The following is a 25,132-nucleotide window of genomic DNA, read 5'->3' as shown; positions in this document are numbered from 1 at the left end:
ACTTGCCAACAGTATGTGGCAGATCCTCTAGCTTCAGTCAAGCTTCAGATGACTGCAGCTCAAGGTGACATCTTGACTGCAACCTCAAGGAATACCTTAAGCCAGAACCACCCACAGATAAGCTGCTCTAAATTTTTGACCCATAGACTGTGAGATAATGCATGTTTATTGGTATTTTAAATCACTAAGTTTTGGGGGTAATTTGTTACACAGCAATAGAAAATAAATCAATGTGGATATAAATCTATCTCTGATGCTAAATAGTGGGTATTCAGTTTTGGGATTTGTGTGTGTGTGTGTGTGTGTGGCAACTATAAGGAGCCCTGGTGGTACAGTGAGTGGTTAAAAGCACTCGGCGGCTAACCAAAAGGTCAGTGTTCAAACCCACCAGCCACTCCACGGGAGAAAATGTGGCAGTCTGATTCTGTAAAGGTTTATAACTTTAGAAACCCTACGGGCAGCTCTACTCTGTCCTATAGGGTTGCTATGAGTTGGAATCAGCTAGGAGGCAGGGGGTTTTGGGTGGTAAATACATACAACAAAAACATTTACAATTTCAATAATCTTCATGTGTACAGTAGTTCAGTGACATTATGTTCATCATGCTGTCCAACATCACCCTTATATATTCCCAAATTTCTCCATCAATATGCAGTTTTAAAGGTGATTTTGAGTTTCTACTTTCATTTGGTTCTTAAAATCAGAAAATAAGTTTATAGCCTCATAGGACCCACCTTGACTGCAGGTGAAGAACAGTAAGGCTTACAAAATGATAGGCAGAAAAAACCTCTATAGTAAAATGCTCCAAACTCCTGAAAGCCCCTAGAGCTTGGTTCTTTCAGAAAATCGCTAGTTTTACCGATCTCCATTCCATAAAACCCAGAATACACTTACATTAAGAAGGAGCCTAGCAAGAGGTCCTAGCCTGTAACTCTATGACAAAGGCATCTTTGCAAAGGCTGAGTGGTTGCCCCAACAATTCACGCACTTCTTTGGGTACAGGGACCAATTAACCCTCCAAGATCTGAAGCAAAAGCACAGCATGGGGGCTGACTTATCATTCCGAAGGAAAGCTCAGTTAATTCAAACACAAGTATTTATAGACCTCAAGGCTCGGGGTTCAATCAAGCATAGAATGAGGGAGGAGGCATGGCTTTGTGGGAGAAGCCCTGGTCTGGGGGTCAACATAGCCTGTTAGGTCATTGAGAGGTCTAACATTCTGGAATGTCTGCACTACTCAAAACTTGCACCAGTTTTCATTAGATAAAAGCACCTGTGGCTCTGCCAAGTAACAGGAACACAGGGCTTTGGCCTCCATGGGAAAGATCAGAAGGCAGCAGGAAGTAAGTCAGAGAAAGCAAGAGGGAGAGACTCCTGCCAGCTGCCTTCGTCTTTCTTTCTCTACAGTTACAACTTTTATCAAGAAGCTTCTACACTCAGAACTGGTTTTCTGCAGTTGACTAAAATTAAGAGTCTATGAAAATTTAGCTTAGGGCTAACATATTCTAGCTACATCGTTGTATGTCAGCACAACATCTTAGCCATTTCTGGTTTTCAAGACACAAAATAATAATAACAGACTTTATAGATATTTAACGAGTGGAACAGAGATCTAAAGATCATTTTACAACCCAACCCAAAATCCTAAATCAAGGAATGAAAAAATCAAAACAATAACAGCAAAAACGACTTTTATTAAGTTGGTGGGATTATCAGTCATCTTTTTCCTTCCTTATAATTTCCAAATTCTTTAAAATAGATCTAATTCTTCAAAATCTGAAAAATTTTAAGTTATACCCAGATGCAAACATTAGTTTGGCTTCTTTAAAATAAATACCAACTTATGTTTTTCAACTGAATTATTATTATATGTTCAATGCTGAAAACTCTAAAGTCAGGAAAAGCACAAAACAAAAAATTAAAACTTCCCCATGATCTTATCACTGTTAACCTTTGGCCTGTACTATACTAGTAATTTTTTTCTCTCTGCAGATATATTCTTGTTAAATAGCATTCTAGTGTAAATAGTGTTTCATAGCATACTTTTCCAACAGAGCAAAGTATTGGGAACACTTTCCAAATTTTGAGTGGTTTTAGACAATATTTTATGAATAAAACCGCTAACTATCAAGAAACGTCAAATCCTTCAACAAGCTATTTTCACACACTTCCTTCATATACTCTAAACAGAACATATACAGAATTTCTGTCAATTATGACATATGACATAATCTTTGTTGATAAGGAAAAGAAGAATCAGGAGAGAGTGTGGTAAAGTCATGACAAAATGACAGATTTGGGGAAAAGGTTAAGCATAGTGATCCAGAGGGCTAGAGTTCACACAGCTCAACTTTAGGCCAGTTAAGTCTCTCTGCCTCTGTTTCCCCATCTGCACAATAGGACTATGGTGAGCCTTGGCTGAAGCTGTATGATGTTCTCAGTATGACGTTTGACACATGGTTAGCTCCCATTATGATCCCAAATGATTTGTGAGGAATGGATAGCTAGAAACAGAGCTGCCACTTCAGAATACTAGTATGTCAGTTTTGTGTAGAATGAATTGGGGACAAAATGCTTGCATTATGATCATATGGCTTAACCAAGAGCAGGGGGCACCTGGTGCTTCGAGGTGGTGGAGGATATGGACTCAGTCCACAGCCTCATGATGAATTTCCTGAGAGCAAGACTTGACAAACTTTAGAATGAGATAGGGTTTTGGAATCCCTTATCCGGACATCTTTAAAAGCATAACAAATAATTTCGCCCTGAACTAATCTGAAGGAAGGAATCTGGATGAAAATATTTTTTCAGGTTCTTTCCAGTCTGATGCCAATATGTTAAAAATCCTTGTAAAAAAGCAAGGAAATAGGTGCCACTTGGGGCAAGTGAAAATTTGAGCAAAGCTTCACAATTCTGGAAAAAAGCATACAAGTGGCTCAAATCGCATAGCCAGGGTAGATCTCTCATGAAATGTGTTCCCCACTGGCTCTCTGTGAACTGCCTTAAAGGTGAAACGGAAGAGAAATAGTTTCTGAAAGACTTAAAGTAAATTAGATTAATATCGGCATTTTATAAAACACACTAAACCAATTTTGTTAAATTTTTTTGAACTAGCAGCACTGCTGGGCTAAGTACATAATCTTCCTGCCAAGTTCCCAGTGGGAGCAAATTTTCATTGCTAAGTTATAGACCTCTAGCGGGTGGAAAGAGAAACCATGGGCATAATGGAAACTGTGACACAGTCTGGATCATATGAAGACTACCAGGTGCAGCAGTAACAGAACTGACTTAGTAATTCTCCAGCTCAGGTTCTGGCCTCCAGCCTTGTGAGACGGTTTGCACACAGACTTCTAGTACAGGCTGATTAGACCAAATACTGGGCACAATAGGCCAACTAGCTCAGACACTGAAAGACTTAGCCAAGTAGAGTGTTTACAGACCAACCAACAGATGTAAAGCACAGCTACGGAGACCCTTCACATCTGCTGCTCCACCCTCTGCCTCACTCTGATTATCTCATCTTTATGTGAATAGGGCTTTTTGGAAGTTCTGAACCTCGAGAGTCAAAGAATCTCTCCCATGTCCTCCATGGGACTTGCTGATTCGACCTTCAAAATCTCTATTTCACCCACTCCTCTTCATTGTCATTGTTGCCATCCTGGCTGACAATCTCACTACCTTCCACCTGGTAAAATAATTTACCTGTCTTCTCAGCCTCAAATCTCATCTTGTTCGCAACTCATTCTATAGAGAATGGACATATTAATATTCTTATGTGGCAACTCTATTTCTAGCTATCCACTGCTCAAAAGTCATTAATGATGTCCCAATGCCTGTAAGTAAAGTTAACCTTCAGCCTCACACCCAAAGCCGTCAGTGATCTGGCCTTAATCTATTTTTACAACTAACTCTACTACTATTTCCTTAAGATCGAAGAAGAATTGATGCCTTTGAGTATGGTGTTGGTGAAGAATATTGAATATACAAAAAGAACAAACAAATCTGCCTTGGAAGAAGTACAGCCAGAGTGCTTCTCGGAGGCGAGGATGGCAAGACTTCATTTCACTTATTTTGGACATGTTAGCAGAAGGCACCAGTTCCTGGAGAAGGACATCACACTTGGTAAAGCGTCAGGGAAAAAAGATGGAGAGTCTCAACGAGATGGACTGATACAGTGCCTGCAACAATGGGCTCAAGCATAAAAATGATTTTGAGAATGGCACGGGACTAGGTAGTGTTGTACATAGTGTTGTACAAGTCAGAACCGACTTGACAGCACCTAACAACAACTACTATTTCCGTGAATGTACTAACTAAACACATCTTTAATCCCGAACATGTTTCCCAAATATGACCTTTACTTTCCTCGTTTCAAACCTTTGTTCATGGGGTTCCTTTCACTTGAAATTCTCTTTCACGACATCTAGGCCTATCCATACCCTACCAATCTCTCAAAGCCTGGCCTCCAATGCTCCTCTGTGAAATCTTCCTCTACCCCCACAGCTGAAATGTTTTCATGCTTGACTAAATGACCATAAGCTGCTTGAAGGGTGAGATGATGTAAATTCATTTACATGCCTCACTGTACTTAGTACTTCTCATTGTTGTTCTGACTCACAGTGACCTTACGTACAACAGAATGAAACAACTGCTCAGTCCTGCGCCATCCTCAAAATTGTTGCTATGCTTGAGCTCATCACTGAAACCAGTGTGTCAATCCATCTCGTTGAGGGTCTTCCTCTTTTTCACTGACCCTCTTAGTACTTAGTATAGTACATACGATAGGGCTTCATAAGGGTGTCAAATGACAAAGAGAAAAGGCCTAATTGTATAGAAAAACTGGGTCTTAGTTATCCAGTGCTGCTATAACAGAAAAACCACAAGGAAATGGCTTTAACAAAAAGAAATTTATTTTCTCCCAGTCTAGTAGGCTAGAAGTCCTAATTCAGGGCCTCAGGTCTGGGGGAAGGCTCTCTCTCTGTCGGCTCTGGAGGAAGGTCCTTCTCATCAACCTTCCCCTGGACTAGGAGCTTCTCCGAGCAGGAACCCCAGGTCCAAAGGACGCGCTCTGCTCCTGGCACTGCTTTCTTAATGGTATGAGGTTCCCACTCTCTGCTTGCTTCCCTTTCATCTCTTGTAAGACAAAAGATGGTACAAGCCACACTCCAGGGAAACTCCCTTTACATTGGATCAGGGATGTGACCTTAGTAAGGCTGTTACAATCCCATCCTAATCCTCTTTAACATAAAATTATAATCACAAAATGGAGGACAACCACACAATACTGGGAATGATGACCTAACCAAGCTGACATATATTTTGAGGGGACACAATTCAATCCATGACGAAGTGTTTTTAAATCTGACTGGTAACTTGGTTGTCGGAAAGCACTCCCTAGTTCCTTTGAACAAACACGCTTTGGAGGCAGCGTGGTTTATAGACGCAGCCCTTTATGGGCCTCTTTGCTTCTTGGTGGCTGTGTGACCTTAATTTGGTTTTTGGTGACAGTTAACAGAAACTGGTTGTTGCTGAGTTGATTCTGACTCATGGCGACCCCATCTGTGACAGAGTAAAAGTGTGCTTCACAGAGTTTTCAACAGCTGACGTTTTGGAAGCAGATTGCCAGGCTTTTCTTTCTAGGTGCCTTGGAGTGGGCTCCAATCTCCAACCTTCAGTTTAGCAGACAAGGATGTTAACCATTTGCACCACCCAGGGACTCCTTGAAATAGTTAACAGGGTGGAATTTGACAGACAAAGAATCTTACTATATGTGTCCACTGACATCCAATGCCAATCCTCCTGTTTTGGACTACAGTTTTCCGGCTTCCATTTAAATGGAAGTTGCAATCTTTTCTTAGCATCAATTCTTTTTTCTTTATCTTTCTGGCCTCTCCGGTGTTCTCGGTAATTCACACATTTTCTTTTCTAATTTCCCCTGGTATAGCCCAAATTGGACCTCCTGTGGCTCTGGGAGGCACTCTGCCCATCGCCCCAGTCTGGGTGGGTAACCATTTACTGCTTTCTGCCAGTTGTCACAGCAATCTAATATCCAACTAAGTATTTTGCTGGCAAAACCATGCTAGCTCGCTTTGCAGCTTGCTTAAAGTCCAAGTAAATTATGTCCATTGCTTTACCCAGTGGGTTCATTGTCACTGACTCAAAGAAATGAATCATGCTGGTGAAGCCTGACTGCCTTTGTATAAATCTCTCTCTATCCAATTTGAATGTTTCCAAGTGTTCTGGCTTAATCCCTGGTCAAGGATCATAGGTTCTTTTCCAATTACAAGATGGGTGTATGGGTATGTGGTTATCAGTTTAATTCCTAAATTTAAAAATATATACACTGCTAGAGAGAGGGCTTGCTGTGTTCCTATAAACCCTTTATCAGTATGCTTTTTTAAGAGATTAAAAAAAAAAAAAAAAAAAAGCCCTGCCACACATACTTTCATTTGCCCACCCTTTTAAAATATTTTATTTCTACTTTTCTCTCGGTAATTTCCTAATTTGTTCTCAATCCCTCTAAAATTGAGCCTAACACATTTATTCTATTATTTTTGCCATCATCAATTCTACATTTTCTGCCTCCAGGATACGGCGCTGCTTCTTGCTTGTTTTCTCCGGTCTCTCTAGCAAACACAAAAGGATTCTTTTGTTCCTCAGAGAATTCTCTCAGCTGACACCAAGACCTGTCAACACACTTCAAGCCTCATCCTTCCTTATTATGAGATTGCTCAAGCCTTCATATCATGTGAACGCTTCTCTCCACTGACAGCACTGGCTGCTTCCATCACGTCCTTTTACTGGAGATTTACGGGACAGGGTCGCGGTTTGAGAGGAAATTTCATGCTCATAATTATTATAATCCACAGATGAATCCCATCTCATATCATCCCAATATTACATACAGACAACCACTCTGTGGCATCCTATCAGTAAAAGTTTTATCAGAAGAATCTCAGGCTTCTGTGCTTTGGCGAAGCAAGAGTGGCCGATGTTTACATTGTGAACTGAGGCATCATAAGATCCTGAAATGCTTTCTGAATCATACCGATACAAGTAAGAGTTCGCCTTTCCTTCATTTTTAGCATTTTTCATTTTACTTAGAGAAACGTACTTTCAAAGTCCTTTTTCACTGTGTTGAAATGTTTGAAAGATTTAAATAGGTAATCCCTAAATGATACACTTGGTAGCTTTCTATTAACCAAAAAAATTCATTGCCCAGTGGATAACAGAATGTTTTCCTACCATATTTGTTTTCACACATTTCCCCTGTTGTTATCATAGGCAGGCAGACCTAAGAATCCAGGTTAAATAAATACTATTACCATCATTGCATGAAGGCAAAAGGGCCTGTGAAAAGTTGGTTGGGCAGGCTGGCTATTATACTTAATATTCCATTAAGCATATGGACTGTAAAAATGTAAACATGGGCAGAAGTCTTCTCCAAAGTCCCCTTTCCCACTTGTAAAAATTGAAATTGTTAATAAACAACCTGCCACGAGCTCCAGCATGCCCATCTGTGCCCTGGTTAAATTCTCCTCGTTTCCTATCTGATGGGTATCCCTGGCTCCCTGAAATGCTATCACCCTTCTGTGTTAGTGGTTTCTCCTCTCAGATGCTCTGAGCAGCAGAAACCGGCTGTTAGAAAGGAGCTCCTAGACGAGAAAGGGGCTGGAATGCAGAAGCCACAGAGATGGAGGACATCTGGCAACTGAAAAGGAATGCACAATGGGGGAGGCAGCAATGCCCGGGCCCTGCCTAGGAAGCATCTGGGCAAAGTAAACCACCACTCAAAACAGCCGCACAAATACCACCAATGACAGGGAAAGAAGAGAGGTCCCCTCCAGGCATGAAGGAAAAACTGCAGATCAATGCCTGGGAGAGAAAGCCTGCGCGACCAAGAGAAAGTAAACGAGTAACTGGACAAACTCCAGGGACAAAAGGCCCTATCCCTGGAAAGCAGAGTAATAATGCCAGAGAAGGATGAATCTCAGAAACAAAAGATCAAGTGAATTCAGGACAAAATTTCGAGGCTTTCTTAAGGGCACAACAGATGAGACAGGAAGACAGTGGTTTTCTTTGTAGGGAAGGGGCACTTTTTAGGGTAATGTTTCACTTCAAAACAGGTTTTATAAGGATTAGAGCTACAGAAAACTATTTTTCACCCCACTGTAAAAATATATGTTGTTGTTGTTTGGTGCCGTGGAGTCGGTTCCAACACATAGTGACCCTATGCACAACAGAACAAAACACTGCCTGGTCCTGCACCATCCTTACAATAGTTGTCATGCTTGAGCTCATTGTTGCAGCCACTGTGTCAATCCACCTCGTTGAGGGTCTTCCTCTTTTCCACTGACCCTGTACTCTGCCAAGCATGATGTCCTTCTCCAGGGACTGATCCCTCCTGACAAGTCCAAAGCATGTAAGATGCAGTCTTGCTTCTGAAGAGCATTATGTTATATATAAAAATACATAGTAAACTAAAAAACAAAACAAAAACCTGTCGGCATCGAGTTGATTCTGATTCATAGCAACCCTGCAGGACAGTGTCAAACTACCCCATAGGGTTTCCAAGGCTGTAATCTTTACAGACGCAGACTGCCACATCTTTCTCCCGCAGGAAAGCTGGTGGGTTCGAACCTCAGACTTTTTGGTTAGCAAGTGCTTTAACCACTGCGCCACCGGGGTCCTAATAAACTCTGTACTCCGTAATTAACGCACATAAGTTGTCTGAAGTTCATTCTTTTCTATTTTTTGTAGTTTTTAGGTAAAGAAGGTACCAAAAATAAATGATGTAAATGGAGGCCTCAGATTTTGGTGGTTGCAAAATTTCATATGGCTCCATTCGAAACACAGAAGTACCCCGGCTCTAAACTATATTAAAGTATGACATGTCATAGTAAGATTTCAAGTGGGCAACACAGAAAATGCTGCCCAAAACGCAATACTTTCACAAATCGGATATCTGCTTTATTTCTGAAATGCAGGTAGAGAGGGAATGAAGCTTACAGAAACAGTAAATATAGACGACGCTTAAAACTTCTGTTCATATATGTATGCATTATGTTAAAATGGTCTGCTATTTTTTAGCATACTTCCTAATGTAATTCTAGGCAACAAACAGCATTTCATTTTTAGTTTATGAAATCCTAGTAGATATTTGTCTTATTAAATATATTTTCTTTCTAACACACTCCTAGAACACCAGTGGGTGTATCAAAGAGGACTCCTCTCATTTGAAATCATTCCTCATGACCAGAGTCACTAAATAAGGCTCACTGTTCTGAGCATAACTGAACCAAGTCACTGGGTCAGGAGGAGAGATTCAGGTCTCTGAGAACTTAGCTACATTCTTCTGGCTCAGTAATATTAAAGAGAATTCTCTTAGTTGGCAAATTTCTCTATTGCTTCTCAATTCACAGCTTCTGATGGAGACCTTTAATTCAAAAAAGGCAAAGGGTAAGAGGAGAGAGCTACTGCTGGTGATGGAACAGAAGCAAGACGAAGGACGCAGATGTGAATGAATCTTAAGCGATGGAAAAATTTCTTCTGGACATGATTCTGGAGAAAATAAAGGAAAAGGAAGCTGGGGGCCTAACCCAGCCAGCAAACGTGAAGAATGAAGAGTGGAGAATACAGGATGCTGCAGCGTGTGGTAAAAGACGGCTGGTGCTAGATCGTTTTTACAAATTCAGTAAAAAAAGCAATCAAAAAACAAGAATATGGGAAAATATCTTAAACACCCAGAACAGATATCCCAGCTTTAAACCTGCTCACTTCTTAGTTTTCTTCTGTGAAAACACTGGACTTACCTTTCACAAACAACAGGCCGAGACTCACTCATGACAGGACCCAGAGAAGAACACGGCTGACGAGGAGGGGGCGCGATAGGAACAGCGGAGTCCAGGGAGCTTGTCTTCCGATGAAGCGCGTCCTGGGCCAGTGCTGTCGCGGCGGCCACTGCCGCTACCGCTGGGCCGTCCCCGTCCGCGGGGCAGGAGCCCGCTCGGCCATGACTGCCCCCTAGCGGCAGCTCGGGGCCCACCGCTCCCTGCAGGGGCAACTCGCCCGCGGGGCCCAGCTCCATTTCCAGGGTGGGCGACGCTGGAGGGGAGACTCGGGGCTTACGTTTGGTGGAGGCTCCAGAAAGCAGCTTCAACAAACCCTTTTTTTCTTTCTGGGGGGGAAAATACATACATATACACACACACACACACACACACACGTATTTATATATTGTTGTGTGCCGTCCAGTAGACTCCGACTCATAGCAACCCTATAGGACAGAGTAGAACTGCCCCGTAGGGTTTCCAAGGCTGTAAATCGTTAAGGGAGCAGCTCGCCAGATCTTTCTCCCACAGAGCCACTGCTGGGTTTCAACCGCCAACCTTTCAGTTAACAGCCAAGTGCTGAACCACTGTCCCTGGAAACCCTGGTGGCCTAATGGTTAAGAGCTACAGCTGTTAACCAAAACGGTGGCCCTTCGAATCCACCACGCACTCCTTGGAAGCCCTATCAGGCAGTTCCACTCCGTCCTATAGGGCCACTATGAGCCGGAATCGATGGCAATGGTTTTTTTGTTGTTGTTGTTTATACATATATATATATAAAGTTGGAGATGGACATTACTGCCGCTGTTACAATCTGTAAAATCCTACCATTTCTATTTTTACCAGATTTTTAAAAATTATTTCTCTCAGTATTTCGCAGCTCGTGAGCTAGATACGAATATTTGTGTGGTGTTAACTGGACCTTTTGCTTCTCTCTCTTCTCCCATGAGGCCATGTGTTTTTGTTCTGGACATTCCATTTTTCATTGTGATCTTCGGCTGAGGTAAGGTAAGGAAATTAATGAAAATTTCAGATTATGGATTTTATTTCCAGAAATCAGTATTATTTTCTCCTACCTCTAGCACTGTAAGAGCCAACTGTGAGCTGTGTTAAACCTAAACCTGACAGCACTTCACTTTACACCCACAGACTTGAGCCTTATCATTTATAGGTAGTGATACCCTGATCAGAGTTAATGGCTAAACCACTTCTCACATGTCACCATCTTCATTAAATTTAATAAGCCAGTCACAACAAAAGTCAAATCATGTCTGCTGTGCAAGTTCCTCCCTGATGAGAAAGCCAAAACCACCTCCACAAAATTTTAAGGAAAACACTAGCGTATCCACAAACATTTTTATGTCCTGTTTTTGCAAGCAAATGTCCAGATATGAGCGTCCGCAGCAATCTCATGCCACAGAAGCTATCTCTTGAATCTTTGTCTCTTTTGACACATGCTCTCTTCGCTCTGGTTGGAAAATCATATCCACAGCTAACTGTCCTTCATTCCCAGACCCTAAGCTTCAACGGTTCTTTCTGGGGACCAAACACAGGTAACAACCACAATTTTAAATTGCTTTACTGAGATGTCCACTGTATCATTAAGTCCTCCGAATGAAAACACTGGTGGAAGATAAAACATTTCACAGAGAAAGAATTCTTCAGAGAACTATAGGCAAATTGGAATTATTAAGGCCCATTAGCAGGGAAATGGAATTATGAGGGGCACATAGGGAGATAGAACACTGAGGAATTTTTCTCGGGAGAATGAGTTAGTTCAGACCCAGTAAAAATCCCTTGGAGAAAGTCTGAACCCATGATATAATAACGCAGTTCCATTAGAGACAGAATGGCTGAAAAAGGGCAGAGACAAAAAACAGTCATATCTCAGGTGACGACAGGCATCCCAGGAAAACTGCACCCTAGGCCCCATTTACTGAGTGCTGCTTGTAATACGCGTTAACCCAGAAGCCCGGAAGCAGAGCTCCAGGCCTTTCTTCTGAGGTAGCTCTGCATGGATTCAAACTACCAACCTTTGAGTTAGTAGCCGACACTGAACTGTTTAAGCCACCCAGGGACTCCTGGGTATGTAGAGGGAGGCACTAAAGTCATCTCCGTATATGCTCAGCTCAGGCTGCAGATGAGCAGAACAATCAATCGTGCGCGCGCGCGCGCACACACACGCTGAAGATTCAAGGCCTGGATTCAATTCACCTTACTGACTTTTGAATCATTCAACTTTACATTTCCCAAAGGACCCTATGACCCAAATGACCCTATGAACTTGGACTATCTGTTTGAGTGCAGTGACCGTACCTTACACAGCCCAGTGTATACATCCATTGCCTACAGCAGAGCCCCACATCCACCGAAGCTGAGAGGTCCAGAAAAGCCCAGACAAGCACATATGTGGGAGGAAGGAAAAACGTTTAGCTAGTCCCAGGGCTAAGGAAACAAAAGAGAATATTTTGGATTTCCCAAATCTGGTAGAAACAAAGCCCTTCCTCTACAAAATGCCCAATGAAGTAGCCTGACAAAACACCTGCCACAGCGGTTGCCACACTTCCTTTCAGGTGCCTGAGGTCCAGGGGCGGGGACACAACAAATGAGCTGGGAAAGAATAAAGTCTAAGAGTTTACACTTTACGGTAGCAGCCAGCTGCAAAGTCCAGCTATTCCTGCCATGATTTAACAACACACTCTCTGATCCCTGGACTCCCACAGGCTCACCGGGGGCATCAAGTCCATTGATAAATTACCATCTCAGCAGGTCACAGCTCAAGCTATTTCTTAAAAGCTCAGTTCTGGGCACTCAGAAAAATATCAGCTAACAGGATGGTGCTCAAGGAACGGCTCTAAAGTGATTAAGATGAAAGATGACTTGGTTCCTCTAGAATGATTAAACACATTAAATACAGCTTGCCTTAATGGCTTCTAAGGGATGGGTTATCATCATCACCCTATGCTGACTACTCACGGAGCAGAAGGCAGCTGATTAGGCATCCTGGCAGGGTGCGGGGGTAGGGGGTGAGAGTGGGGGTGAGGGTGTTCAAAGAAAAAAGATGCCGTTCTTTTTCCAAGGAGATGTGATTTTCATAGCTGATGTTTTCTATGTTATCAGAACAATGTGCCACTTGAGAGAGATAATTTTGCAAGCTCAAACACTTATCACCTAAGGGCACCTTTGTTTTCTCTAAATTCAACAGCAGAAATGAAAACTACAGATGAATTAACAGAGAGCAAAGCAATTTTTAAAATGTAAGGCTAGCATGCATGAAAAACAGGCACACCTTTCAACAGAAACCTTGATAATAATTCTCCTTTGGGTGTTCCAAGAAGTTATTCCTAGATGAAATAATGTTTTTACAGCCATAATTTTCTCCTCTGAAGACTTAATGATTTAAAGCAACATCTCATATAAGAAACAGAACAATTTGAATAGGAAAATGGTAACTGGAAAGAGTAATTTTTACATATAAAAATAATTTCTGAACATCAATTTAATAACTTTCTACTAGTCATGTAACAGAGGACAGGTACAGTATGGGAAACTCAAGTCAGAGTTCCTTCCAAAGTCAAAATATATCTTATTTGAGCAACCCACAATTAACAACATTATATGTACTAAGTTTTTCTCTTTATTTCTGTCTTTGCTTGACCTCTGGTGTATAAAGACATTGGCAAAAGAGAAATAGTCTTCCTGGGTCTATATCATTCAGCCTCCAACAATTAGTCATTCTTAGGTGAGGAATCTCAAAAACATAATTCATATGATTGTCTAACAATCACTCATTTGTTCAACAAATATATTCTCAGTGTCTAATATGACCCCAGAAAGATGTGGCAATCTGCTTCCGTAGAGATTTACAGCCTCGGAAACCCTACAGGGTTGCTATGAGTCAGAATCGACTCAACGGCAGTGGGTTTGTTTCTTTTGGGTTTAATATGACCCCAGCTATGTGCCAGGCTTTGGGAATACAACAGCGAACAAGTTCACACTCTTCAGCAGAGATACAAAAATCCTCTCTGAAGAAAAATAAGCAGAGTAAGGCAAGAGAGAGTGGCTGTGTGCTGTGTGAGACTGGAGGTCAGCAAAGGCTTCTTGAAGGAAGTGCACAGAGGGAGGGAAGAGCCATGTCAAAACTGGGGAGAAGAGTGTTCTAGAGAGATGGTTAAAAACTGGGCTAAAGAACCTTGTTCAATGCTTCCACCCGGGTTTCCGTATTTATTCCTCACACCAACCTGAAAAGATGGAAATCAGTATTATTTTCATCACCTCTAAGCTTGCCTAGGATCACATGACTAGTAATGTGTGGAAGTGGGATTTGAACCAAGCTCACGGACCATGTTCTTCTCTTCCTTCAGTTCAACACAGGCAACATTTCTATAAGCACATCTACTCTGGGGAATAATAAGAGCAGATGCCTACCTTTACCTTACAGCTGTAGAGCATAATGGTTGCTCAGGGCTGAACTCTGAGTGCCAGATGTACACGGTCAATATCTGGTCCACAGCCCAGCTGCTGGCAGGGGCAGGAACAATGACCATGACAGCTGAACAGGGAGGTAGGCTTTTCCTTAAGAAAATTACATGGTGAAGCACACAGAGTATCTTGTTCTGATAGGAAAATAAGAACTGGGAGGAAGGAAAGTCATGTGGGCAAAAAAAAATTATCAATAGGGGCTTCAAGAAGGAGCCGTGGTGGCTCAATGATTAACAGCTCAGCTGCTAACCAAAAAGTTGGCGATTCAACACACTCAGTGGCTCTGTGGGAGTAAGACCGTAAAGATTACAGCCAAGAAAACCCTACGGGGCAGTTCTACGAATCGCTACGATTTGGAATTGACTTAATGACACCTAACAACAAGGACTTCAGGATGAGTGTTCACAATAGAAGAAAATGGGTGTTTAAAAACTGGATAGGACCCTCTGTTTAAGGAAATCAAGAATAATAACAAAGGTCTTCAAACATTAGCTGACTGAAGAAAGCCTGTGGTTGGCTCCTCAAGGGAGAGAATCAACTGAGACTTTGGGATGGGGGACTGGAGGCATTGAATGTTGACCTTTTTTTTTTTTTTTTAAATAATTTTAATTGAGCTTTAAGTGAACGTTTACAAAACATTGACCTTTTGAGCTCTACTGGTAGAAGGTGGAAACCCTGGTGGCGCAGTGATTAAGAGCTATGGCTGCTAACCAAAAGGTCGGCACTTCAAATCCACCAGGTGCTCCTTAGAAACCCTGTGGGGCAGTTCTACTCTGTCCAATAGGGTCACAATGAGTCAGAACTGACTCGACAGCAGTGGGTTTGGTTTTGGTTTTTGGGTAGGAAGGCTATTTTTCAGGAACATAGCTAGGATATCATGTGAGCGTGCCAACCAACACCCCCTCATGTGGATTTGTATGAGAATAAATGACAGCGGTGGGGAGACTCAAAAAACATGTCTAAATGCTCTGCAGTTATGAGGAGGAAATGGAAGCACTTGGGAAGAGAGGGGCCCAAGGGGTTGTTTCTTTTTCTGAAGTGAGGGTTAGAGCCTTGGGAACAGTCAGTTCCATAATTGGTACTGAAGAAAAGGACTCGGCTGTTTGATGAAAGCTCATATACCAAGATAACATATAAAACAAAATAGCATTTTGGCACATTGGGGGAAAATATATATATACACCATAGTATTAATAGTGCTTTTCTTTAAAATTTCGGGTCATTCTTATATTTTCTTTTTGGATTTCTGAATTTTTTACAGCTTCTAAATAAATATGTATAATCGAAAATGTTTTATAATAAGGAAACACAATAAAAAGATTATATATTCATATACAAAAAAATTTGAGTATCTCGTAAGGATTGGGAAACACGTTTGCCTGGAAACTAGATGATCACATAATGAAGCCTCTGAACTGAGTATCAAGTTAAAACATGTCCAGATAAAGTTGTTCAACTGGTAGCTGTAGAAGGTATCAGCGATCGTACTGAAAGAATAACAACAATTATAGAAAGGTCCAGGATTTCAAACAAGAAATAACTGAGATGATGTTTTAAAATACACTACAGAGAGTCTCAGGTGCCTATTTTTCAAAGCACAGAGGGCAGGTACCAAAGTTAGCTAGAGATTTTAGGCCAGGGACAAAACCAGCCTCTGGAAACCCCTGGGACTTTGTGAGACAGGACTTTCAACTAAAATATTGTTCAAAAGGAATAGCCCAGGTAAGAGAGGAGGCGCAGGAATCCTGGGTGTGCATTGAAAAGTCATAATCCTGCGTGGAACACCAGGGCAATAGACACGGTACCATTGGGAGATAGGCCATGCACCGCCTGGTAAGTTATGGCAAATGAATGATGCTGATCACAAAAGTGGGGGGGAAGACAGAAATAATCAGGGCGTTGTCAACTACCTAGGTATTTGCTGGAAGTCTCAGCTTAAAACTAGAATCTCTGATACATTTTCCCTTGACTGGCTGATAATTTCACCTCACAGAAAGCTGAGCTCGGGGAAGGGAGAGACCAGACAAGGGATGGAGAGGTCTGGCTGGTAAATCAGGAACACTGTGAACTTGGAAGAAAGCATTCAAAGAGAAGTTGACTGTAGTCAGATTTGAACTTGAATGTTTAAAAGGACTGATTTTAAAAGTTCAAAGAAAATATATGCATGACCTGAAACTCAAAAGCAAAGATGCTTCAAGAGGAATGGGAGGGCTTTCAAACATGAAATTCTAACCATACAATTGCAAATTATTCCAGGAGATGAAAACTTGGAGGCATCTCAAGGCACTGATGTGATCCCCCAGGGAGCAGCCTAATGGGCTCAAATTTTTAAAGGGCAGGTACAAAAAAGATCATGAGAAGGGCCCATAACAAAGAACGTAACACGGGCCACAGCAGTTCAAGAAGGCTAAAGATCGGAATGAGCTTAAACTTGCAAAAATGCTAAAGACCAAAAAAAGGCTGTTTTAAAGTTATGTTTGAAATAAGAAGAACAAGAAAGGCATAGACCTGCTGTTTGGGGTGGACGGTGGTTCACAGCCAATAAGAAGAAAGGTGAGAATAATCTTCAGACTGGAAGGGAAGAACAAACCTTAAGGAGAGGGAAATAGTCAAGGGACTGAAATTTAGGGACCATATGACTACTCTCAACAGGCTTGTCTCACTCCAGGGTCCAGAGCGAATTAACGGTCAAAACATAATCAGTAGAAGGGAACGTTTTGGAATTAGAAGTGGTGGTTGCATAGATTGTAAATGCCACTGAATTATGCACTTTAAAATGGTTAATTTTATGAATTTCACCTCAACAATTTATTAATTTTTAATGCAATCAAAAACCTTTGAGAGATCCTGATGAATGTGGGGTCAAGGTTCACTCAAGGCCAAACAAGGCACATGTACCCCTGATTTTCAAAAAGAAGACAGCAATGAACTTTGCAGGCTGTCTGGAAAATTCTAAACAGAGGCTCTAGGGAGAGTGCTAAACGAAAATTTTATGAGCACTTAGGAAAGAGAACGAGATACTGAGCAGGAGCTCCTCCAGGAGAAGCCTGCTAAGAATAAATAATAGCAGAAATAATGGGGTAATTGAAGGAAGTATTTGGATGGGAGGGTGTGGAAGATGTTTCAATATGGCATCTGACAAGTTCCTCCTGATACCTTGTGGATGTGATAGAGAAATGTGGGCCAAGTGACAGTCTAGACATGAGGATTCATGACTGTCTGAGTGACGACAATCATGGAATCGCTGCATTTATATCAACCAGGAAACGTCTCCTTAGTGGACTTGGAACATTAAATGAGGTAGTAGCTTTAGAAAAGGAAAATTTAAAATCTGTGACAAGAGGAGTAGGTTAAAAATTTAAAAAATCAAGTGTGCAGGCTTAAAAAACAATATGCAAAGGGACAACCCTATAAATACTTCAAGAGGCATGACATAGAACACTGAATGACATTTTCTATGTGGTCCCCCAAAACAAGGTCGGAAGGTACAGACAGATATGTGCTTAATAAACTTCCAGAGTTAGAGCTCTCTGAAGATGGCATAGGATGACCCGAAGCTATGGCACTCGGGGTCAATGAGATGTCCAAGCAGAGGCCAGTGGACATTTGTCAGGGATGAGTATTCAATGAGATGACCCTTAAGGTCTCATATTAGTTTCCTATCACTGCTGTAACAAATTAGCACAAACTTAGTGGTAAAATCAAGTCCTAAAAGGTACTGGCAGGGCTGCGTTCCTTCTGAAGGATCTTGGGGAGAATCGATTTCCTTGCCTCTTCTAGCTTCTAGAGACCACCAGCATTCCTTGGCTCGTGGCCCCTGCCTTGCCTCACTCCAAGCTCTGCTTCCTACATCACATCTCCTTCTCTGAGTCTAACCCATCTTTCTTTTATGAAGACCCTTGTGATTACCTTGGGCTCACCCAGATAATCCAGGATAATTTTCCCATCTCAAGATCCTTAACTTAATCAAATCTGCGAAGTCCCTTTTGCTATGGACCCACTGCTGTTGAGTTGATTTCTACTCATAGTGACCCTACAGGACAGAGTAGAACTGCCCTATAGGGTTTCTAAGGCTGTAAACCTTTACACAAGCAGACTGCCACATCTTTCTCTTGAGGAGTGGCTGGTGGGTTTGAACTGCAGCAGAGTGCTTAATCACTGCACCATCAGGCCTCCTGCTTTGCTCTGGAAGGTAATATACTCACAGCCTCCAAGGACTAGGGGATGGATAAATTTGGGGACAGGGCATTATTTGGTCTCAGAGACTGAACAGATTCTGCACTGGGAGGAAGGCAGGGACTGAAGAGTCCCTGTTCTCATCAGTAACAAAACGCCCTGAGATACACTGTCCCCAAATTTTAAAATCTACACTATAAAAATCATTCTTTTAAAGATACTAGCCAAGTTGAAAATGTCAACTTGGGTACCAGCTTAATGCAGTTAATTATAAACACTGAACAGATACTAATCTTTTTCAAAAACTCTCATGTTACCCCAGCAATTAAATATTAACTTTTTATTAGCCTGTAAAGTTTATTTCCTTATAAACTCCTGTTTACAGGCTTACCTAGCTGTTTAAATAGAGCCACATACATTACCACTCAACCAGGTGGCTAAGAGTTTATGATTACCTAGAGCTTTCCAGAACTGGGCTATAGCTGTAAGGGAAATGAATGAAATGCTGTGACAAAGTCATGATTGTAATACAGGTATCCAGACCTTGGAGCCATGCTGGAGTAGTGGTTAAACATTTGGCTGCTAACCAAAAAGTCGGCAGTTCGAATCCACCAGCCACTCCTTGGAAACCCTATGAGACAGCTCTACTCTGTCCTATCGGGTCACTATGAGTTGGAATCCACTCGATGGCAACAGGTTCTGGGTTTATCCAGGCCTTATTATCATCTCTTCCATTTCTACTCACAGTTAATCACTATCAATTTTCCCTGTCTCTCACGACCTACCCCCAAACTCAACCACAAGTTAGTCTTTCAAATAGTATTCCCTTTATATTTTCTTCGAAATTTAGCCCCGAATGAGAATTTTTTTTTTAAATATCTGGATTTAGAAAATAATTTTTCCCTATATTTCAAATCAAGAGAATAACTTTCTCTCAAGAATCCATGCTCATTATAATCAAATGTGATCACATCCATAAATAACACTTTTGTTCAACAGTTTCAACTCCTCATAGATTAAGTATTTTTTTTTACAGAACTGCTAACAAGAAATAAAACTGACTGAACAGAAAGAATTAAGAACAGCAAAATGATGAAAGAATGAGTAACTAAGGGAGAAAAAAAATTCCTCTACCAGATTACAGTCTGCCTGAGGGGAAGTGACTATTTCTCATTTATTGTGGTTTCTCCTACCATCCAACAGAGGCCTGGCAATCCATGGGTATTTAAACTGAGAGCTGGGGAAGAGGCTAGGGGTGGTACCTGAGTTTACTCCCCCCGCCCCGGCTCCCGGTCACATTCCCAGAACCTGACAGTGACCTGCCTGGAAGGCACTTAAAGGACTGTTGAACAATGAGTTTTCATTAGCAAAACTATGACACAGGATGAGCTATGGGCAAGCACTCGTGGTTCAGTGGTAGAACACTCCAGTGCACCCGTCTGTCAGTGGAGGCTTGCGTGTTGCTATGTGCTGAACAGGTTTCAATGGGGCTTCCAGACTAAGACAGGCTAGGAAGAAAGGCCTGGCAATCTACTTCTGAAAATCTGCCAGTGAAACTGTATGGATCACAAAGGTCAGATCCGCAACTGATCATGGGGATGGTGCAGTGTTTCATTCCACTGTGCACGGGGTCGCCATTAGTTGGGGACCAGCTCAAGGGAAGCTAACAACAACGTGATACACAAGACAAAGGGAAAAACAGAAAGTTGGTCTTACCTTACTATCCTTGTCTGGTTTCATGGCTGAGCTGCTCCCACAAGCTGATGAAACACTGTCAGGAGATGTGGGAAGTCCAGGGAGAATGGTCACTGTCCTGCCACTGGGCTCGGCCTCCAGAGAAGCAGTGGTGATGCCTGGGGAGGTCAGTGAAGCAGCTGCGGCACAGGCCAGGGGCACACTGGCTCGGCTGATACTGACGGCAGCAACATGGGCACTGGGGCCTGCCATTGAAGGCTGAAGTTGCTGGGAGGCCAAGGGATGGTGGGGCAGGCCCACAGATGCGGGGCCCAGGCAGGTAGCGTTCTGCACCTGGATGGGCGTCACAGCTGCTGTAGGACGTTCTTGGTTGTGTGCTGCAACTAGGAGATGGCAGGAGGGGCAGAGAGCAAAATTCAATTTTCTAATAAATGCTACTCACCAATACCTGAGTCACTGCATGGCATCAGCTCATCATAAAAGGCTGCTATTGCATTTATTACAATAAAAAATGGATGTATGGTGGTTTAAAAGCACTTAATCTCAGCTGGGTCCCTAGATACTATTCTCCTTCCAGATTCGACCCTGAGTCTGTTGAGTGCCTGGGAGCTCAGCTATATGCCTGAGGCCCTTGAGGCAGGGAAAAAGACTTTCTACAGCATTGGAGACACTGCCCATTTCTGATGGTACCTAACCGTGTCAAACCAGGTCCGCCTCAGTTCTCTTTATGTTCTCCTTTTTTTATTAGCTATTTTCCTTCTTTTTTTTTTCTGATAGAATTCATAAGCCTTTAGTGCGTCTCACAATTGTTATCTAAGACACTGGATACGTGTTTAAGCTCCCACTGGGTTGAAAATAGCCTTGTGACTAAGTTCATCAATAATAGTCAGTGCCCTGGTTAGCACAGTATCACACAGTACCCACGCAGCTAATAGTGGTAAGATTTGAGATCCTATGATCTCAATTCCAGAGGTCACATCCTCAAGTACTATTGACATTCTTTGGACCAGCCTAATTTCTTTCAGGCTTCTGATCCGTAGATCTGGCTTGAGTTAACGAGCAGGGCGGTATTAGCCCAGATAAACTGTATGAAGTGCCGCTGAGTAGACTGTCAGCTTCTATTTCCTAATGTTATTCGTCATTTTAATGTTACATCTGCTTTCCTAAACATCTGTCACGGAAGACGGGATAGCAGGCAGGCAAGCCCTTCTCCTGACACGTTCCAGCCCGCTATCCTCCTCACCTGTCCTCACAGCATTGCGCGCCTGGTTGACGGTCATCTGCCCAGCCATGTGCAGCAAGGCCTTGGCCTGAGGACTCGTCTGGATGTGAGCTGCCGACACCACAGCTGTGGGGACGACACTGGAACTCCCGGCCACACCGTTTCCCTGGAGCTTCTGGGTAGGCGCTCCTGCTGTGGAAGGACTGACCATGGTCACCCCCCGACTTGTCTGGCCAGCAGTAGACACGGGGATTTTAGCTTGGGAAGCATTTGTCACTGCCCTGTCAAGACAGAAATACAGACGGAAAGCCCAATTCATCAGCAAAATGGGAGACAGAACAATTAAATGCAAGACAAATAATGACTCAGAGCGTTAGAGACAGAACATTTGAAAAAAAATGAATGAAATTATTTTTATGAAGTTTAAGAATAGCAAATTCAAAGTAATAATGGCACTGCGGCACAGAAAGGTCTTGAAATGTTTTCTGAGTCACCCAAGAATCACACATCATACTCTGCTCAAGAATATAGTTACTGAGTTTAGCTTTCCATACCAAGGCCAAGTATCTCTGACTTTCAAGGCCCTGGATTCTCTTGCTTCACCTACAGACGAAGTTAGATTTGTTATAAAGTCCACATTTCTAGAGCTTCCCTTGTGCTTTCTTCCCTTCTGCTTACTTGGTCCTACATACAAAGACACACATACATATACACACACTCTTGGAATCTTCTTTCTAGCTTTTCTTGACCTACGTTAATCTCATTTACGTTTCAAGATCCAGCACAAGTCTCATCATTTCAAGATAGCTTTTCCTAAGGCTCCCTGAGTTTGCTTTCAGCTACTAACTGAAAAGTTGGCAATTCAAACACACCCAGCAGCACCGTGGAAAAAAGGCCTGGTGATCCGCTTTCATAAAAACTATAGCCCAGAAAACCCTACAGAGTTCAGTTCTACTCTACGACACGTGGGGTCACCAGGAGTTGGAATCAACTCAATGGCTATGGGTTTGGATTTTTTGGGTTTTACCTACAGCTAAGACCAAAGACATTCTATTTCTACTCTATCTCATGTGGGTTTCTTCCTTCTTTCTGTTTCTATGTTCCACATACCATTTATACTTTGGTTCTTGATTACAAAATGTAGTGTATTATCTTTTAGTAAATTACTTATGAAATACTGGTGGCTTGGTAAAAATATAAGTTCCTGGAAGTCAGGACCAGGGTGAAGATGGCTCTTTTCTATTCCTCCAGGATTTGCCCAGTTATAGGTGTATAGCAAATGCTAAACAAATATTCGTTGCTTGAGTTTAATTATTCTTGGTGTAGTTTTGTAAAATATATTTTTTGATATTCCAAATCATTTGAACTATAATTTGGCATAGAGTAACTTTCTACTAAATGGAATACTTAATTAACCTGAGCATCCTTATTCTTTACTATGATGAATATCAGAGAATTTACTGGAAATACGCCTCTCTCCAGAGGCAAACAAGCAGTGAGAATTTTAATAATTCGTTTTTGAATCTTATGAATATGTTTTCCTTCATTAACTTCATTTTTGTTGTTGTTTTTTGGTTTATTTCCCTCAGGGTTTTTTTTTTTTTGCACCAGGGAAGGTCTAACTGCCAATTTCTGGATGGGCTGGTTCCTGAATGTAGAACTTACCATAGACAGCAAAGTAGGTTTATATTGAATAAAAATCTGCAAGTCAAATTAAAGCTAACATTCTGTCACCATCTGCAACAATAGGGATTTTCATTTGATTAGGCTGCTGGCCAACCCATAAATCAAGGCCAACAGCTGACAAACATGTCAGTTCATTAAGCCAGTTGTTTAAAATCAGGGGGTTTGAGGAATGATTTAACACAGTTAAACCTGGACCATTTGTTGAGTGCCCCAGTGGTCAAAAACTAGAGACCTCTCCAAGTTGATGCCATTATAAGTCATTTCATTCAGTCTCCAAGGCTACTTTCCTCAGTGACCAGAGGGTGGACTACCTTTAGATAAAGTAAGTTTTGTGTATCTAAAGCTCTTACCTCTTACCATCTATAACAAGGCTCTGAACCTCAGTACTACTGACATTTTGGGCTGAATAATTATTTTTGTGGGGGACTGTCCTGTGCATTTTAAGATGTTAGCAGCATCCCTGGCCTCTACCCACTAGAAGCCAGTAGAGTCTTCTCCCCTCCCCAAATTGTGACAACCATTTCCCAGACTTGCCAAGTGTCCTCCGGGAAGCAAAATCGTACTCAGCTGAGCAGAAATCTTATTTCTGATCATATTCTAGAAATTACCAGGACCCTAGAAATTAATTGCAAGCTATACTATATAGCCAGATCACATGCGTTTGAACACTTCTCAGGCAAGCTCTCTCTGTGCCTCAACTTCCCCATCTACTAAAAATAGCACCTATATCCATGAGTCATTTAAGACTAAGAGTTAATATGTGCAATGCATTTGGAAATCTGCCTCCACAGCATGTAGTAAGCACTACATACACATATAAGTTCTAATAATATAGCTTTTGTTTATATTAAACACTATGCTCTTTATTTTCTGCCCAAAAGATGTTGTAGTTGAGTCACATACAAATTAAAGCAAATAACTTAAAACCTACTATATTTGTTGATGGAAATCTACAATTTCACATATATCCATGTGAAAAGTCAGCTAAAAATTTTAGAGTTAGAAGTGATTTTAGCAGACAGAAATATGGACTTAAAAACCTGTGGATATGTAACAGAGGCAATTATAATGTGAGACGGAATCTGGACAGGCTGAAAACCATGGAAAAAAACAAAGCTTCTCTGTTCGGAGTTTAGTAAACCATTTATTCAATACCATACCTTGTGACTGGTGCCACATAATTGCCAGGGAAAACCCCAATCTTGCTGGTATGCATTGATGTCCCTTTGAACCAGCCATCCTGGCAGCGTTCAAATACTAAAAACATCTCCCCTTTTCTCAGCTCCAGTTCATCCTCTTTCCGGGGAGTGTAAGGATATATAGCGACATATCTAGAAGAGAAAAGAATATCTGATTTCAGGCTGAGCAACAGACAAACCCCAAGATGCTCGAAAATTTTCCTTGGTCCAAAGTCTTCCTATTTCCTACAAATGTAGACAGAAAGTATAACGCTTTAACCTGTAAATAGCATTGGTGATTCTCCACTGAAAGTTTTGGCAGGCTACATTTAAAAGCAGAATGCTTTGTGATTAAGAACTGCTGGGCCTGGTCCTCCCAGTGTGAAAGTGACTAGCCCACCAAATGGTATTCAAGTGGTGTGGAAGAATTAATACAGCTTCTGAGAGTGCCTAACTTGCTCCTGGAGATTAGATACCCACTGGGAAAACTGGGCTCTTCAAATGGCACTTGTTAGGCTTGGGAAGTAGCCCCAAATGAGGACATATGGTATAAAATCCCACTGGGAAGCACAGCAAGCTGTCTTCCACACACGCACCAAACCTAGAGGCTTGGGCTACCCCTACTTTGTGTGCTCGACCAGGAAAGATACTGAATTTGAAGAAGTCAAAGGAAAAGAGGGTCTAGATCATGAAGAGTGCAAAACCACCCGAAAATACCCAAGTACATGTGGAAACCTGGCAGGCAACACTCACCTGAAGTTTCTACCAGTGCTGCTCTGAGCAGTTCAAGGTATAAACCCACACAATGAAGGACCCACAAAAATTCAGCTGTATTTTCTGCCATTAGTAAACTCTGAACAAGA

At 41.9% G+C, this 25,132-nt stretch overlaps 1 protein-coding gene across 1 annotated transcript in view; it reads right to left on the bottom strand.

Annotated features, from left to right (window-relative positions):
* The window catches only part of SH3RF1 (SH3 domain containing ring finger 1), a 206,222-nt gene that overhangs the window by 4,235 nt on the left and 176,855 nt on the right, over nt 1-25,132 (bottom strand). The window contains exons 7-10 of the mRNA XM_023554974.2: nt 24,252-24,422; nt 21,427-21,686; nt 20,205-20,566; nt 9,813-10,177 (exon numbers count right to left, since the gene is read on the bottom strand). Of these exons, the coding sequence (XP_023410742.2) occupies nt 9,813-10,177; nt 20,205-20,566; nt 21,427-21,686; nt 24,252-24,422 (1,158 nt within the window). The remainder of the gene's footprint in view (nt 1-9,812; nt 10,178-20,204; nt 20,567-21,426; nt 21,687-24,251; nt 24,423-25,132) is intronic.

The sequence above is a fragment of the Loxodonta africana genome, chromosome 21, assembly GCF_030014295.1.
Source record: "Loxodonta africana isolate mLoxAfr1 chromosome 21, mLoxAfr1.hap2, whole genome shotgun sequence".
NCBI lineage: Eukaryota > Metazoa > Chordata > Mammalia > Proboscidea > Elephantidae > Loxodonta > Loxodonta africana.
Note: the sequence above shows the minus strand (reverse complement) of the source record. Positions and strands in the feature narration are given on the sequence as shown.